The 18,243-nt window shown below is 37.0% G+C and overlaps 3 protein-coding genes across 3 annotated transcripts in view; 2 read left to right on the top strand and 1 right to left on the bottom strand.

Annotated features, from left to right (window-relative positions):
* Positions 1-18,243, top strand: part of LOC126376935 (uncharacterized) — a 227,877-nt gene that overhangs the window by 144,171 nt on the left and 65,463 nt on the right. The window lies entirely within an intron of this gene.
* LOC126377145 (ubiquitin-like domain-containing CTD phosphatase 1) lies at positions 2,201-7,895 on the bottom strand. Its single transcript, XM_050024829.1, has 6 exons — positions 7,658-7,895; positions 6,120-6,298; positions 5,072-5,207; positions 3,990-4,201; positions 3,347-3,580; positions 2,201-2,692 (listed from the first exon to the last, which is right to left on the bottom strand). Exons 1-6 carry the CDS (start codon positions 7,827-7,829, stop codon positions 2,600-2,602), a joined length of 1,026 nt encoding a protein of 341 aa, XP_049880786.1. The 5' UTR covers positions 7,830-7,895; the 3' UTR covers positions 2,201-2,599.
* Positions 8,231-9,588, top strand: LOC126377236 (H/ACA ribonucleoprotein complex subunit 2-like protein). The gene is made up of 2 exons (XM_050024947.1): positions 8,231-8,556; positions 9,343-9,588. Exons 1-2 carry the CDS (start codon positions 8,318-8,320, stop codon positions 9,572-9,574), a joined length of 471 nt encoding a protein of 156 aa, XP_049880904.1. The 5' UTR covers positions 8,231-8,317; the 3' UTR covers positions 9,575-9,588.

The raw sequence follows: 18,243 nt of genomic DNA on the forward strand, positions 1-18,243 counted from the left end.
GGGTATTATGGAGAATGGTTAGCAAAGTATTAATTAAGTACTATTGTATAGACCCCTATGATGTCATGTTTGACACCATGACAACCAGAGGTTTTCTAAAAACCACAGAATGCGATTTTTTTCAACAAAATCTCGATTACTTTCAATAAATTTCGTGGTAGTGGTTTGAGCGTTGGGCTCACGATCCGGAGGTCCTAGGTTCAAATATGGGGACATATCACGAAAATCACTTTGTGGTCCCTAGTTCGGACATTACATGCTGATCACCTGGTTGTCCGAAAGTAAGATGATCCGTGTTTTCCAAGGCACGTTAAGCCGTTGGTCCCGGTTACTACTTACTGTAAGTTAGTAGTCGTTACATGAGCCATGTCAGGGACCTTTGGCGTCTCGATAGTAACCTACCAGGGTTGATGGGGTTGGTAATATACCTCACAACCCACACGATAGAAGAAGAATAAATTTCGATTCCGGAAAAAATAGAGACCGCATTTACTGAGATTAAAATTTGTCTATTGCGAAGTTTTGTTAAAAAAAATCACATCCAAACGTGTTTTTTTCAAAATGGCGCTTACGTAGTATCTGGAAAGCGACAATTGTTTTACTATATACAGGGTGTTAGCGACATCGTAACAAATACTGAGGGGGATGATTCAGACTATGATTCTGAGGTGGAATTTTCCGTTACAAAATTCATGTTTTTTTAAATTATTTTCAAAGTATATATACTTTTGAGACAAAAAATTCCACCTCAGAATAATGGTCTGAATCATCCCCCTCAGCATTTGTTACGATGTCTCTTACACCGTTACACCCTGTACAAGTAAATATGGCATTAGTGGCATCGTAACAAACACTGAGGGGGATGATTCAGACCATGATTCTGAGTTGATATCAAGTGGAATTTCCTGTCGGAAAATTCATGATAATTTTAGTGTTTTTTTTAAATTATTTTCCGTTCCACCTTTTTGCGGTGGAAAATTCCACTTGAAACTCAAGAGTTATGGCCTGGATCTCAAAGTTCTCGTTACGAGGTCATTAACACCTGTATTTTATTATCGTCAAATATATATTATTATCTTTATATCATAGAGAGAACATATTATGAATCGTTATTGAACGGTACAGTCTTTTTCAGCGATATTCGCTCGCGCACCGACCATCAGCACCTTTTCTAGTTTTATATTTATATTTCATTATATAAATATAGTCTTTACCTCGCGAAGTTTGAGTAGTTATTGACGAGGATAATAATACAGTATAGCATGCATCCGGAACGATGGGCAAAAATCATCACGCACTGGGTACCACAGGACGGACACCGTAGACGTGGTAGACCCCGGGAAACGATGGCGCGATGATCTCGACGGTTATCGAAAAGACTGGATAGAGCTCGCACGGAACCGGGATACTTGGAAAGACATGGGGGAGGCCTTTGCCCAGCAGTGGGATCACACAGGCTAATAATAATATAGTATAATAAAATAGTATATCATTTTTTTCGTTAAATTGAACTATTACGGATAATAGGATCACAAAAGCAGCATATAAATCGAAGGTTGGTGGTAGGGCTGGCAGAGGAAGACCTAGAAGGACTTACATTGACTAAATTGGAGATGTCCTTAGAAAAGGTTCAGTACGATCTACTCTGGCGTGAGTTGAAACCATTGATGACTGTGGAGGAAGCAAGATGCGTCAAGATCGAAGAAAATGGAATTTCAGTCTCTGCTTAGCCCGGTGGGAAATAGGCGTGAGTTTATGTATGTATAACATCATTTACTTCTCATAAAAAATGCGAAATGCGATCACAAATGCGATGCGAAATGCGATCTCGAATGTGGTGTATTTTTAAGTCAAAGAATTGACCTATAATAGACAATAATGGAGGTTAGGTTAGCTTACCTAACCTAACCACATTCTTTGATAACGTCATACCTCAGTATGAATATTCCCATAAAAATTGCTAAGAATATCATTTTGACCTTTTTTTAAAAAGTATCTCATTTGACTAGATTCAAATCTAGTCATGTATGGTCACGAGTCACGAGCATTAATATGTATACACTTTGGTACCATGTCACATTAACTTTTTTGACAAATTGAACTGTAAGTATCACTAAATGTCAAATATGTAGTGCGACAGAGTCCTAAAGTGGGTACATTATATTGCTCATGACTGGCTATGTAAGCACAGCAAGTCAAAAATAATTCAACCTAGTCGGGAATGTTACCATGTTCAATGTTCCCGCCACTGAGCTAATCCAAAAGTGTTATAGCGTGATGATTTCTATTGCTCAAGCTTCTTATACACTACACTGTAAAATTTCATTTAAATCCGATCAGTCGTTTTTGGGTGATGCGCGAACAAACTAAAGAAATAGTTTTTATATACAGTCATGAGAACATGTACCGTTAGAACCCTGTCACATTAACATATTTGTCATTTAGTGGGACTTGTAGTTCAATTTGTCAAACAAATTAATGTGACATGGTTCTAAAGTGTTCATGTCATGACCGTACGGATTACAAGCACCCCTCGTCCGCATAACTACTCAAACTCACGAAGCACGCTTCACTATAAGGTCGACCTGGTGGTTTACCGTCATTCCTTCGGCGTGGACGGCGTGCTGTCCTCAGCTTTCCGCTTGCTGCCCGCTTGCTGAGACTTCTTCTCCGGCTTGTATTTCTCCCATTTCTGAAAGGAAAAATAAATGGAATTCATTCTGTTTGCACGTCCCAGCCGTAGCCCAGTTGGTAGAACGCTTGCCTCTCACTTCGAGGTCGATTCGAATCCAGCACAGGCCTAAATCAATGATTGTCGAATTCATGTTTGGATCATAAATGATTATCACGTGCTCAGCGGTGAAGGACACACATGAGAAACCCACATACCCGAGAAATGCATTTTCGGAGGTATGTGACCTAACCTGTATTGGGCTGGTTCTTAAATCTGTAAAAAACCGGACCTGTCAAATCTTTAATTTAGGTTATGTAAGCGGACCTTCTCCACCAACCCGCAGTGGAGCAGCGTGGTGGAGTATGCTCCATACCCTCTCTCCTATTTTTATGATTAAAGTCTTTGTTATTCCATATTGGTGATCTGTCAAAAATTGCGGATTATTTCCTCCACTGACATGTTGTAATTTTATCGAAATAACAACGATAGAACGTCACTACGTCAACTCAAACGCAGAGACACCGCTCGACTAGAGCGCACCGCTCGTACCCCGCTCCCCGCGCCGCTGCCATCGAGAACACTTCAATATAAGTCTTAGCATTTGAACGCGCCGCTCCTCGCACCGCCGCCGCCGCCGCGCCGCTGTCATACAGTTTAAGGCCTAAGGCTCACCTTATGATTTAAAGTGTCGAAGTCCTGGCAATGGTGCGCGATGTCCCGCAGATAAGTGGACAGGTGCAGCAACTCCTGGTCCCTGTCCCTGTTGAGGTGCGCCTGCCTGAACGGCCGGATCTTCAGCCCACTGCGCGGATTCATTATGAAGTTTCTCCTTATATCGTCGAACATTATCGTATTTTTCGAACTATATTGGGGGAACTTGCCCCAGATTACTCCTAGTGGTTTTACCTGGAAATTATTGGAAACTATCAGCTAATAGGCTACTTTCCAACAAATATTTTACTTGTTACTTTTTTACTAAACGTCGAAATACAAAATTGGTATGGAATGAGTTTTCCAGTAGGTATAGTAATTTAGTTCTAATAAGAGATGGCGCTCAAATCACTTTTGGAAGCTTTTACAAACAAATAAATGAATACAACATGGAACAGGGTGCTTACATCGAAGCAATTCACCTGAAAAAGCAATATTGCGCAATGCAAACAAATGTCAAATAGTAATATTGCTTTCTTAGATGAATTGCTTTTTATTTGCAACATTCGGTATAATTTTATGTTAATTAACAAAAAGAATTTGTTTTCGAAGTCATGTTTGGATCATAAATGAAATGGCTGTCACTAACACCCTGTGTACTCACATCTATAGTGCCATACTTGGCTGTATGCACAGTGATCATGGCCAGGTAGTCAAGGTAGAACATGATCTTGTAGTCTTGATGCGTGGAGACGCCTAGCAGCCGCATCTTCTCCTCGATCCACTTCATCCCAGTAGCCGACCAGATCACGATGTCGTAGTCCTCGTAAGCGGATGTTAAGAACTCGTGTAGGAACGGTCGCATTAGTTCGTAGCCTGCAAGTTGAAATAAACATAAGCCCATTATGTCCCAATAGGCTAGTTTCCAACTAGTCAAATCAGTTACTTTTTACTTAACTTCATCATCATCAGCCCATTAACGTCCCCACTGCTGGGGCACGGGCCTTCCCTATGGATGGATAGGGAGATCGGGCCTTAAACCACCACCGGGGCCGAGTGCCGATTGATGGTTATTAACGATTGCTAATGCAGCCGGGACCAACGGATTAACGTGCCTTCCGAAGCACGGAGCAGCAGGGGTGAAAACTTTTTTTTGTGGTCACCCATCCTATGACCGGCCTTTGCAAAAGTTGCTTAACTTCAACAATCGTAGACCGAGCGCATTTACCGCTGCGCCACCGAGCTCTTCCGCAAAGGCCGGTCATAGGATGGGTAACGACAAAAAAAAAGTTTTCACCTCGAGCTCCTCCGTGCTTCGGAAGGCACGTTAAGCCGTCGGTCCCGGGTGCATTAGCAGTCGTTAATAACCATCAATGTGCACTGGGCCCGCGTGATGGTTTAAGGCCCGATCTCCCTATCCATCCATAGGGAAGGCCCATGCCCCAGCAGTGGGGATGTTTATGGGCTGATGATGGTTCAAATGGTTTTACACCGGCCACATCTATATACAACATCTATAGTCCTGTAGGCCCTGCACGGTAACGGCGCAGCGCGCGCGGCGAGAATTATATCGAGGAGTTCGACCAATAGCCGTTTGACGTCCATCTACGTAGATAGCATTCGTATCGTTTATTGGTCGAAGCGCTCAATATAATTCGCGCCACGCGACGCGGTTGTCATGCAGACCCGGCTGAACATTTGTTGTTAGAATATTTTTAATACACGGGTGAGCTAGGCTTTTCTTACCGGTCTCAGCGACAGATCTGTGGTCGAACAGCGTGTAGTCAATGTCCAATACTAGAAGTTTCTTGCCGGGCCGCGGTTCATTCAGCATTGTGATCTTATAGTCGCGCACGCGCTTGTTTATCTTTGCTAGGTATATCTGGAATAGACAGGGAAATATTAGACGAGTCATCATCTACCTAGCATTATCCCGTTTTTCACAGGGTCCGCTTACCTAATCTGAAGATTTGATAGGACCAACATTTTACAGAAGCAACTGCCTGTCTGACGTTCCAACCCGCGAAGGGAAAACCAGCCCAATATAGGTTAGGTCACATACCTCCGAAAATGTATTTCTCGGGAAAATCGATTTCATTTCCTCACGATGATGCGCCGTGGCGCCTTTTTTATGATAATCAACATACTATAGACACTACATACAAATATCTTATTCTTACAACACGCAAACGAGACAGATAGTTCGCGCGCTCTTCCTTACACTTTAGCGGCTTACGGCTATTTATACTAAAATAGGCCCCAAGAGGGTGTGAGGTAAATTCTAGCTCCGCGCCCGACACGAATTGGGCGGAGAATAACAGTTCTTTACGTATTATTATTATCTAAATATATAAAAGGAGAAACTGACTGACTCACTGACTGACATATCAACGCACAGCTTAAACGGCTAAACGTAGGCACTTGAAATTTGGAAGGGACGTAGCTTAGGTACCGTAGAGGTGCGCTAAGAAAGGAATTTCCGAAATTCCCACGGGAACGGGAATTAGCGGGAAAATCCTTTTGTATGAAAAATCTACACCGCGTAAGATACGAGTAGATGTTTTCAATCTAGCATGCATGCATACCTTAGTAAATATAAAGTTTAGTTATGGCTGTATTTTGAAAAATGGGAGTTAGCGGGAAAAAAATGTATGAAAAAACCTAAACTGCATAAGTTAGATGCTTGAAATTTGATACACACAAAGATCTCTCTTTTATAACACGCCACGCGGACGAAGTCGCGGGCAAAAGCTAGTTTATTCTAAAGTACTTAAATCAATGGACCCGTACAAACCTCCTGGTTTTCCACATCAACCTCCTCCTCCTCAATATCGAGGTCATTGACAACCTCGTCAACCTCCGGTTTGGTGCGTGCTTCCTCTATCGCTTCCTCCAGGGAACCCATCATCATTATCTTTAAGTTCGGCTTTAAGTTCAACTCCGATAACGTAAAGTTGTCAGTTGCTACTTTACCTGTGAAGTTAATTATAACATAGTTATTTAGCGACGAGAATGTGCCGAATGAGTAGATTTGTTTTGAGCAAAGTGTCATGTGTTCCTGTTGTAAAAACTCTTTAATAGTACGGACATACTGCTTTTTTTTTCAAATTGTTCTTTCTTGTACTCCAATCCCATCTGCCTAAAGGCTAATAACAAAGGTAGTTACATAAATATTGCGACTTTTACTGCCGGGAATTTGCCCAAAGTGGGAATATTTTTATTATTATAAATAAAAGTATTATAATTATATTATTATTATTTTTTTTTGTTTATTTTTTTTCTATTTATTTTTTTTTTCCTCTTATTCTTTTTTATTCTTCTTGGGAAGGGCACATCACAGTTACTGCCACCATAGGATGTTTTGGGGTACTGAACTGAGCACAGCACCCCGCTAGCCACAAGTTAGTAGTGTGATTAGGGTGTCATGTTGGATATGGTATGTGTGTCTTCACACTGTGCAAACTTCGTTAGCGCGTTCTAGAATGACTGTTATGCGGTTACGGTTGGTTATGCGGGGAACTAGGTGGTCAACTAGCTGCAATCCCTAATGGGGTGAGCAGAGCCACAAGTAATCAAAGACAGGTCCTAAGATGGATATGATGAAACGTAAAAATACATATTTTTTAATCTGATAAAAGTATAAATTAGGGTTCTGTTTTACAAATCCTAAAATTCATCATCCTAATTTTCATTATCATAACATTTTTAATCCTAAGTATTGATTGTCCCACAGATATTAGAAAGGATTGTCCTAATTTACCAAATTTTTTATATTTTTAATAGGCATCTTGCTGGTATGCAACCCATTTGACGTGTGTTGTCAACTTAATTCTGTTGGGTTATTGGCCAATAAATTATAATGAATTATAAATTATTATTTATTACAAACTAGCGACTTGTCCCGGCTTTGCTCGGGTGCAATGCTGAGGAAAAAATGAAATTATTTACGACATCACATTAAAAACCTTAAAAATAGCAGTATTTCTCCACTATTTAATGGATGTTATTATACATATTATAAACCTTCCTCTTGAATCACTCTATCTATTAAAAAAGAGTATTAAATAAAAGTTCACCATCATGCCAGATTTGAAAGAGTATTAATGTGTGTATGTTAGGTGTGGAGCAAGACACACGACGTCATTACAGCCTCTGCGAATTTTGCAAACGCGTGAAAGTGTAAAGCGGCCGATCTGCGTTACATAAACCACTTAAAACATAACATTTCATCATACTTTTTGGGGTTATTTTAAAGGCATATTTTAGAACATATTTAACTAATTTTCTAAGCGGTTACAAAGAGAAAATCTACGATGATATAACGAGGTTTACCCTGGAATTTCACATTGAGCAGTTTCTGTCTCTCCGGCCGTACACCCGTAGCATTTTCAATAGCGATCTTCAACATCGCTACAGAGTCAGAAGGCGAAAATTCCGGGATCTCGTACTCCTTCCCATTCCATTTAACACTCAATTTCAACGGATTATCGTTTATATCACACATTTTCTCATGAAAACCGATGGAAATCACGAAAAATAACGGCAGATATGACACATAAACAAAACAATTTTGTTCCACAGACCCAAAAATTAGATCTGTATTTTTTTTTTATTTGCACGTGTGATTATAGTGTTTCATAATATTCAGCATTGTTTTAAGTGCAAATACAAAAATAGTTACCTATTTTATTTTATTATCAAGAATAAAAAAAAATGTGTGAAGGTTTCGATGGTAAATTAAATTACTGTTACTTCTTTCTTTTTATTGTTTACACATGCTTACATATTATTCCTTAGTTTTATAGTATTTTACGTTTCCGTCTGCACTCACTTGACTCACTCACTCTGTCACTCATTTCATTTGATGTCAATCAGTTGTCAAAAAGTTTCTGAACGTTAATAAAGATAGCGGCGCGTGTGTGCACGTGTGTTTATTATCCCTATTTTTCAAGTTTTTATTGTATTTCACTACAAATTTACAAAACTTTTAAAATGGGTAAAATAAAGCAAGAACCCGTAGAAAATGAGGGTGAAGGTGACGTGAAAGTTAAAAGCGAGCAACTCGGTTATGAAGACAAAATTGTTAACTGCAGCGTGATCGCCAAACCCATGGCGCCTAAGAAATTAAGCAAAAAGATTTATAAACTGATTAAGAAATCCAGCAGCCACAAGAATTACATTAGAAACGGACTGAAGATTGTCCAAAAACAGCTCCGGCTTGGCGAGAAAGGGTAAGTTTGCCATTATAAGTTACTACTAACTTTGTTGTTTTGAGGTTAGAAAAACAAGTTGCATTTTTGGTTATATCAAATAAGAACATACTCAATGAAAAACATGACATTGATAGAAACGCATTTCATCTTGTGTCTAAATGTATGGCCAGTTACATATCTCTCCATGCAGGATAAGTTGCATTTTTATAAGTAGTTAGTACATAGTATTTTAGTTTTTAGTACATAGTACATTAGTTTATTAGTACATTAGTTAGTTAGTACATAGTACATTATAAGATTAATGACTACCTAAATGATAAAAATGTCTGGTATTGAATGTGTTCCTCTAGTTATTAAATAACTTGTAATGTATATCCTCATTGGTTTTTAAAAGATGTGTTGCTGTTGCAGTTTCTTGTCATTTCTTCTCCTCAGCCATAACACCTTGCGAAATGACGTAAATTCAAAATGTTACATTGACCTACAACAAGTTTATCCATGATAATTACGTTGAATAAATGATTCTGATTTCTGATTTCAGTAGTTCTCAGAAATCCCTTTTTATTTTATTTAACTATAAAAAGGACCTATGAAATATAAAAAAAAAAAGACTAATGTAGATAACTATAGTGCTCACCGCTTATCACATTGTCTAACAGAAAGCTCGGTGAGGTGTGGGTACTTAGTTCATCTTGTGTTGGATGTTCCTCCTATCCAAATTGGGATATAGTTGTGAGCTTATGTTAAGTTAATATGAAATAAATAAAAAAATATATACTAAATGTTTTACTTCTTCATTTTCAGAATTGTTGTGTTCGCTGGTGACATATCTCCGATTGAAATCATGTGCCACTTGCCTGCGGTTTGTGAAGAAAAAGACGTCCCGTACTGCTACACTCCGAGTAGGAAGGACATCGGAGCTGCTATGGGCACCTTGAGAGGATGTATCATGGTCCTCGTGAAGGAACATGATGACTACAAAGAACTGTATGATGAAGTTAAAAGCGAGATCAAAATGCTTGGGCATCCGTTATAAATTCCAATTTTTCTCATTAGGCTAAGTAAATATAAGTGTAAAACCTATTTCAGATTTTAATTCAACCTTTTTTTAAGTTTTCATCCCCTAAATTTTTTTTTCACCCCGAGTGATCATGCCAGCCTCATAGGTCCATTTGTGTACCTATCCCTTAGACAAAAGATTGGTGTTGGAATGTGGCCATACATTTTTTGCTAAGACCAGTTTTATTATTTTTTTATAAACAGCCTAGTATGTTCCACTGCTGGGCACAGGTGTCCCTTCAATCAACTGGAAGGGTTCAGTTCCCGATGGGGACATTATTGAAATCACTTTGCAAGACTGTCCTTTGTTCAGGGCATTGTAGGCTTGATTCCATATATAGGAGCCGAGCCATACATTGAGCCGTTGGTCCCGGCTATTAGGCGTAAAAACACCACCAACCCGCAGTGCAGCAGCCTGTTGGAGTTTGCTCCATAACTCCTCCAATTGATGGAGGGTAGTGTGTGCATAGCAGTGGGACGTATATAGACTATTTATGTGATGTTTTTTTATTTGGCTGTAGGGTTAAATACAAAATAAAACACTGCAAATGTTACACATACATTTATTACACTTATTAAAATCTATGGGTACGTAAAAAATGGCAGATTGTCATTTATAGACAGTGAAGATTGGCAAAATACATTTACTTATATGCACTAGATATCTAGGACGACTAGGCTACAAGTCTAGATTTGCCTTCGCAAATAGATTTCAGTAAATTATAATTTAGTTATACATAAATAATTAAAAAGGTATGAAATTTATTTATTTAATTCAAAAATATCTTTATTGAATAGGTAACATAGTTACACTTTGAATCGTCAATTTTACATAACGAACGTCTCATCCGCCTAAAACTACTGCAGCTTCTCACAACCTGTGTAGCCGGGGAAAAGAAGCTGCAAGAAAAACGTCGGCACAGGGCCCTAGACGTTGTTTAAAAAAAAAACCTCTAATATAATCTAATTTTTATCGAGGCTTGAGTCACTCTTATAAGATCCGCAAGGCATACGCGCGCGCGGCGCGAATGATATCGAGGGCTTCGATCAATAGACGAAGCGAATGCTGTCTACGTGGATAAGACGTATGACTATCGCCGCGCGCGGCGTGGTTGCCGTGCTGCGGGGGCAGATAGTTAAGCCAGTCTCAAAGTTTACAGCGTTGGAATATAAAATGTAATGATCAATGAGTTACTAATTTATCTTAAGTGCCGTTTTCATTAACACAGGCGCCTCAACCATTATAGACGACGATACGGCGCACCACCTATCACGTTGTCTAACAGACAGCTCGGTGAGGTGTAGATACTTAGGTCATCTTGCGATGGATGTACCTCTGACTACCCTATTAGGATTATGGTCGTGAGCTTAGGTATAAGTAGGTCGAGGTTTGAGTGTGTTAATTAATACACCTCTCTGTCTACCTCTTTGGGGATACAGACTTGTACCCTGTTTATTAAAACTTACAAGCCCTACAAGAAACACAAGAAATTTTCTTGTAACTTTCATTATTACAAGAATGTGTTTATAAAAACTACACAAACCTATAAATTACATGTTACAAGTATCAATATTTATTTCACAAGTATATTTTACACTCCCTCTACTTTTTTTGATAAACGTAATTTACACGTACAGTCATGAGCAATATAATATACCCACTTTAGGACTCTGTCCAACTAACAGATTTGACATTTAGTGAGACTTACTGTTCAATTTGTCAAAAAAGTTAATGTGACATGGTACCATAGTGTATACATATTAATGCTCGTGACCGTACTTACTTGTGAGTAACTTGTAGACTTGTAAGTTTTGATAAACACGGAACTGTTCATAAAAGTAAATATAAGTTCTGGTTTGGCGACCGAACGTACGTGAATATAGATAGATAGGTAGGTTACCTTAATTTTATGTAGACATCCCAAAATGTTTCCTCTTTTTTCAACGAATAGTCGTTTTCCTCTATACGAGGGTCAATATCATAAAACTAAATATTTATGATATTAACCCTAAACAGGTCCTAAATTTTTTATGATTAAGGGATCGGTAATTTAAGATCCAGTTAATATGTTACGTACTTAAGTAATTTTAATTTGAGGTGGTTCATTATTTTAAGGTATAATAATGATTTTATTACGAAAAAAAATGTTTTATCTTTGAACAGAATACAGAGACAAACCAAACAGTCATTAAAGGCATGCTCCACCACGCTGTTCAACTGCGGGGTTGGTTGAGGGAGGGGAATTACAAGGAAAAAATGTAAAAAAAAAAATTACTGAAATCTATTTGCCACATTACATACTAGTAATTGAAGCAATTTACGTTTATAATGGTAACCCTGCTTTATAGAGTGCGCTCGATGAGATCAAGGTTTAAAATTCCTTAAAAATATAACAAAATACAGATTCTTAGTACATAGCTTTTCAATATGCTTAATATTATGGCGCACATCAATGTTTCTGGTATAATCGTGTCAGTAATTACAAGTTGACTTTGATTATTTGTGCCTTGCGCACTCCATTAGGAATTACGGGCGTGAGTTTAAGTATGGTATAATAGTGATTAAATGATTCATGTGTTTTTGTCAAAATTGATATCTAGGTAAAGATTCTAGGCCCTAAAACAATAGTAAGAGTGTAAATAAAAAAATAAAAGTGTTGAAATAAAAAATCAAGACAAGAAGGAAGTATGACAAGAAAGTCACTACTTACAAGAGGGGCAAAGTGTATAAAATATAAAGAGTAGTATAAAAACACATTTATGCATATTAAAGAAATCAGGGGGTCTAAAAATGTCACATAGTTGCAATTCATCTAAAAAGCAATATTGCTATTTGACATTTGCGCGTAAAAAGGTAAGTGCGCAATGTCAACAAATATCAATTAGGAATATCGCTTTTTTAGATGAATTGATTCAATGTGGCCTTTTTAACCCCCTCAATTCAGCATTAGAACTTTCAAGAAACAATAAATAGTCGAAGTACCAACAACATTCATACACGCCACTTACATATTACACATAGATTAAATTCTGTAGTAAGTATGTAAATAGAATATTTCAGTGAAGACAGTACGTTATTTTTGTACTTCAAATTTTAGGAGAGTTAAGCTACCTTAAGTCTACAGATGGTAAAATGATGGTTTTGGAACATTCAAATAAAAATATTTTAGAATTTAATTTAGAATGACTTAGATAGTAGGTAAGCACTTGAGATCTTAATGGTGAAAGGTGGTATTTTTTCTCGCTTTGGTCGTGTAAGTGAATATCTTAGGTAAAATAAAAATACATACCTAAAGGTCCAAAAACTAAGTTCGAGATTTCGTGATAATTTTTGAGATTGAGAGCTGGAAGTTTAAAAAAGCCACATAGGAGCAATTCGTTTAAAAAAACTATTGCATTTGACATTGAAGCAGTTCGTCTAAAAAAACAATACTGCAATTTAACATTTGCAAGTAGATAAGTCAAGAAAAGTCAAATAGCAATATTGCTTTTTAGATGAATTGCTTTGATGCATTTTTAACCCCCTTTAATGAAATGGTGATGTGTTAAGATTTATAATCACCGTAATCTTAAATGAAACTACCCTTGTCGTTAGCGTTTTTGTAACTTTAGCCCACACATAAATTAATGGAATCATATTTAGGTAGGCAGATTATGTGCACTATCCGACCTCGCGAGATCTCGTCAAATTTTTCGGGATCAATCCCGAAGCATAATATGACGAGATCCCATTCGAGATTGACTAAAAATATCTTGTTTTAAATAACCTCACTATCATAAACAAGCAGGTTTTTATCATTTTCAGCCATCTTAACTTTACATTTTTTTATGAACTAGACGAGATCCTGAAATTTTCGGGATCTCGCGGGATTGATATTTCCAATCCCGCAGGTTCTCGAGTCGGGATTGCATTCCCTAATTCATACTTTACATAAAATATTCACCAGGGACGATATACCTACATCACCACGTGCTCAGGTGCTTAAAGGTGAACGTGCGCCTAGACGCAACGCGGGAGCCGTATGGGCCGAAGTCATCGCATTTTATAAAACTCCGTGAAATCGTATGAAACTTATCCGCACCTCACGATCCGCATGTGATACGACTTTTGCGTGTGCAGCTTCTACGGCGTGGCTAGATGCGCGTTCACTTTTATGAAGAAAAAATGGTACAAATTTCAAAGTAGACAGAAAGTTTAAAATTAATATTAATACTGAATGCTATCTACAATGTTAATCGTCCACAATTTCGTTTATCAATCGTTGTACGCTACAAATAATTTAAGAGGTAATAATTTTATTATTGCATTTATTAATTTTGGTGCTGGAATAAGTTTAGGATGTTATTGTAGGGAATTTTAAAGTTTGTCTTACAAAGTTTTGTCGTACATTTACCAATCTTTCACGTTGCATACCTTTATCTAACCGTATAACTACATATAAACGCGCAACAAGTAACAATTCGCAAACATTTCAGTATTTTATGTGTGGTCAGCAAGTTAAAAAAGCATGTCATTGATAGTATCTGTTTAGGTAGTAATCGTGATAGGCTTTATGACCTCGGGGACAAAGCCATAAAGACATAAAATAATTTAAAATAGTTTATGTCTTTATGACATTGTCCCCTGAATATTACCTGTGCATATTTATAAATTTTAAGTAAGTATTTTCAATTCCGTCCGCATAATATCTAATTCACACTTTTATTTTGATGTGAATTACAAACAAGAAACCAATGTACTTATTCATTTTTTAGCGGATTCTAAGCAGGTAATAAACATCTGGTAATCTTTTGATATTTGGATTAACACAACAACATAATTAAACTCATTACTTATTAGAATCCATCTTTCCATCTTTCTATTTTCGCTTTGAGCTTCTATTTTTGCAAGTTTTTACCACGCACTTCTCCGTGTTGCCAGTTCGGCGCCTAATCGCGCACTGAGGTAAAGTACTGTCAACGTCGCTATATTAACAGTAACTTTGCGTCCCACTTTTTGAGTGCTGAACTATGTTCCTAATTGTGAACAAAAGATCCTAGGTACCTATAGGTATCAAGTGTGTCAGCCAAGATCGAAGCAAATGGAGTTCCGTAGCCTGCTTATCCCGGTGGGAAAGCGTGAGATTATGTACACTCAGTCATGAGCAATATAATGTATCGACTTTAGGACTCGCACGTCGCACTAACATATTTGACATTTAGTGAGACTTTCAGTTCAATTTGTCAAAAAAGTTAATGTGACATGGTACCAAAGTGTATACATATTAATGCTCGTGACCGTATGTATACAGGTATTAAGTTTTAAACGTATTTATTACGGAAGCTACTTATTAGGAAAACATGCTTAGTCCGCTTGCTGGCCACACACTTCCTTTACACAAAATAACGCGTGGTTTGACCATACAAATCACAGTTCCGATTATCCTATCACAGACTACATTCGCATAGGTACCTAATAAGCAATACTGATCTTTGGTATAGAAACATACTTCACTATAAAGGGTCATTTGCAAAGTTCTAGATAAGACATAATATAAACAAGGGGACTTGTTGAGAGTAAGAATTGCCTTAGAAGCAGTGGCGGCCCTAGGGCCCTAGGGCAGTGTGGGCAGTGCGATTGCACCAGATGCCGTTTTAAAGGGGGTGCCAAAATCAGCCAAGACGGGACCACCCTGGCTGGCTGCCGCGGATCTACAGGGAAGTAACTGGATTGGGCACATCTGCCCTGTGAATTGGACCTCTTAGCGGCCACATAAAACTCATACATTTAATTAGGTACATTTCGGTGGCCGTAAACTAATCGAAAAAACAGTTTTGAGGGGCGCCACTGTGAGGTCTAGCGACACCTAAATATTTTGCTAGAGCCGCCATTGCTTGAACATTTTACCAGTAGTGAAAAAATCTAAACTATTTTTACGTGTTATTTAATATTTCACGAAGGAGGGGGGAGGGGGGGGGGGGGATCAAAGTATAATTCATCTAAAACGGCAATACTGTAATTTGACATTTGTTTTCATTGCGCACTTACTTTTATATGCGCAGATAGTTTTAAGACAGTTCTAAGACAATTTTTATTCTCAACAAGTCTCCTTGTTTATAATTGTCAATTTCACATCGTTTTTCTATATAATCAACATAGGAAAATGTGTTAATACTCATGAAATAGTGTACAAAAATATTCATTGAAGTAGGTAATTAAATATGTTTTAATATAATATATTGATTGACTTTAAAGCAATGATAGCATTATTAAAAACGACAACAATAAGCACATAAGAAAAGCTTAAAAGATAAATAAGGATTATGTATTTGGGGAAAGAATCATAAAAGTTTTATGATGTAAAATGGTGCCGATTCCTGCAGACACCTAATTTTATTTTAAGTTATACCCGTCATTTTCTTATCCGCTGAAAAGGAAAGGGACGGATGATTGACAACTGTTAATTTTAGAATGAATAAACCGGCCAAATAAAATAGGCATCTCGCTGATATGTAACTTGTCGGGTTATTGCCCAATGTAAAATTTTTAGAAGGTTGGTTTAGATTTGTGCCTAAAATTGATGTGTGTTTAATAAATTTTATGCTTGTTACCCATCCCTTTCCTTTTCGGCGGGTAAGAAAATGACAGGTATAACTTAAAATAAAATTAGATGGTGTGTGCAGGAATCAGCATCAATATATTAGTATAACATGGCTAATTTTACTTATCCTTAAAATCTTACGTTCGAATTCAATCAGCTCTTCTTACTCTAAGTATCTACAATCGCTGCCATATTGAAATGTCTTCCTCGTCTATTATATATATAAACTTCTAATTCGCCGACCAATCTTACCTTTATTTGTAGCCAATGGAGAACATTACACATAGCTTTTTTCTTACACATCGCATTTTCCTACAATGCATGTGGTTTCACCGGACATAAGAAATTCATTATTTTTTACGACTGTTTCACCCTATAACGACGTATTATTTTTCTCAAAATTAGTTAATTATGTTATTTTTCGGATAGTGCTTGTTAAGCAACTTATGTTATGCAACGGATTTTTGATATTTTCTTCAAAATACGCCAAATGACAAGCTCTCCATTGCTAAATCAGTCTACAATCAACTATCTACATGGTGCAGTACTAAAATTATAATTATTTCGTTTAACAATATGTATTAAATTATAGTTTGTAATCGGCGACTAATAAAGTGAGACCCAAATAGGTATAAAAGTCTAAAAAAAATCTGACACGGATCACGAAAAAGGAACCCTGACGATACTATATCATGTACAGTCATGAGCAATATTTAAAATGTAGTATTAAATTGTATCTATGATAAATAAATAAAAAATAAAAAAAATAATAATGTACCCACTTTAGAACTCTGTCGCACTAACATATTTGACATTTAGTGAGACTTATAATGCAATTTGTCAAAAAATTTGCGTGACATGGTACCAAAATGTATATATGCATATTGATGCTCGTGACCGTACTTTCCAATTTTAAGCCTTCCAAAACACTCGTTACCTTATCCTACGGACCTTAATTTTTTACTTTACCGATTTTGGAAAACAATCTCTTAACTTTTACTGAGCACATCTATGCTAACTTCTATAACTTTACAATAATACGCGAATCACAATTCGTCTTAAAATATCACTTAAATTATGAGAAGACAAAAACTGTTTTTGAATGGCTTTAGTAACTTGATATGCTTGAAAAAATGATTCCTTGCGATACTAATTTGCTCATTTAATGGCGCCATTTAAGAATGATGTACCTACAAAATAAGTTTATGCGTTGTGAAAAATATCCATAAAGCAAAAAGGTTTTTTTTTATAAAAAAAAGTGGATAAATAAATAAGCTCTATCCAAAATGCCACTTCTAAAGAGTTCAATGCAAAATCAACAAATACTGGAATCAGGGCTTTACAATTATAATACTCGTAACTTACAAGCACCAATCTAAAACCTACCATCAGTTACTTACACAGAGAATGGATTCGTAACAAGGCCCAATCATGATAGAGGCACGTTTTCCTTAATTACTTAGATCTGTATGGTAACAATTTTTTTATGAGATAACAGAGAAATTCGTAGATAAAGGGCTTCTTTTACAACCGTCCTTACACAGGCTGTTAGCGACATCGTAACGAATAATGAGGGGGATGATTTAGCCCATGATTCTGAGTTAATATCAAGTGGAATTTCCTGCTAAAAAATCATTAAAATTTAACTTTTTTTTTACTTTTAGTTACATACTTTTGCGACGTAAAATTCCACTTGATATCAACTCAGAATCATGGTCTGAATCATCCCTCAAAGTTTTCGTTACGATGTCACTAACACCCTTTATATTCGTCTGCAATATTATAAATGGTACATTTTTCATTCAAATTCACTCATTTATTGCAAGGACATATGCAGTTAAGGTGTGGTGTGGTTTTCATGCGGTTAATAAAGTACAATGTATTTTATGAACAAACTCTGTTATCCCATTGTTCGATATCATTCATATTGTATACAATATCAACCATGCATCAACCATTCTCCTTAGAAGATGTAAAAATTACCAAGCATTAATAATTATTAACGATTGTACGGTACATTTGTATTGTATTTTTTTTACCTTTTCGTTACTTACCCGGTTTATGA

Source organism: Pectinophora gossypiella, chromosome 22 (assembly GCF_024362695.1).
Source record: "Pectinophora gossypiella chromosome 22, ilPecGoss1.1, whole genome shotgun sequence".
Classification (NCBI taxonomy): domain Eukaryota; kingdom Metazoa; phylum Arthropoda; class Insecta; order Lepidoptera; family Gelechiidae; genus Pectinophora; species Pectinophora gossypiella.

Excerpts from the sequence above, each read along its gene's own strand:
- LOC126377236 (XM_050024947.1), top strand. The coding sequence starts at position 8,318 with ATGGGTAAAATAAAGCAAGAACCCGTAGAAAATGAGGGTGAAGGTGAC. Across the intron at positions 8,557-9,342 it reads CTCCGGCTTGGCGAGAAAGG|AATTGTTGTGTTCGCTGGTG; the intron begins GTAAGTTTGCCA and ends CTTCATTTTCAG.
- LOC126377145 (XM_050024829.1), bottom strand. The coding sequence starts at position 7,829 with ATGTGTGATATAAACGATAATCCGTTGAAATTGAGTGTTAAATGGAAT. Across the intron at positions 3,581-3,989 it reads CCAAGTATGGCACTATAGAT|GTAAAACCACTAGGAGTAAT; the intron begins GTGAGTACACAG and ends AATAATTTCCAG. Across the intron at positions 2,693-3,346 it reads TCGACACTTTAAATCATAAG|AAATGGGAGAAATACAAGCC; the intron begins GTGAGCCTTAGG and ends TTTTCCTTTCAG.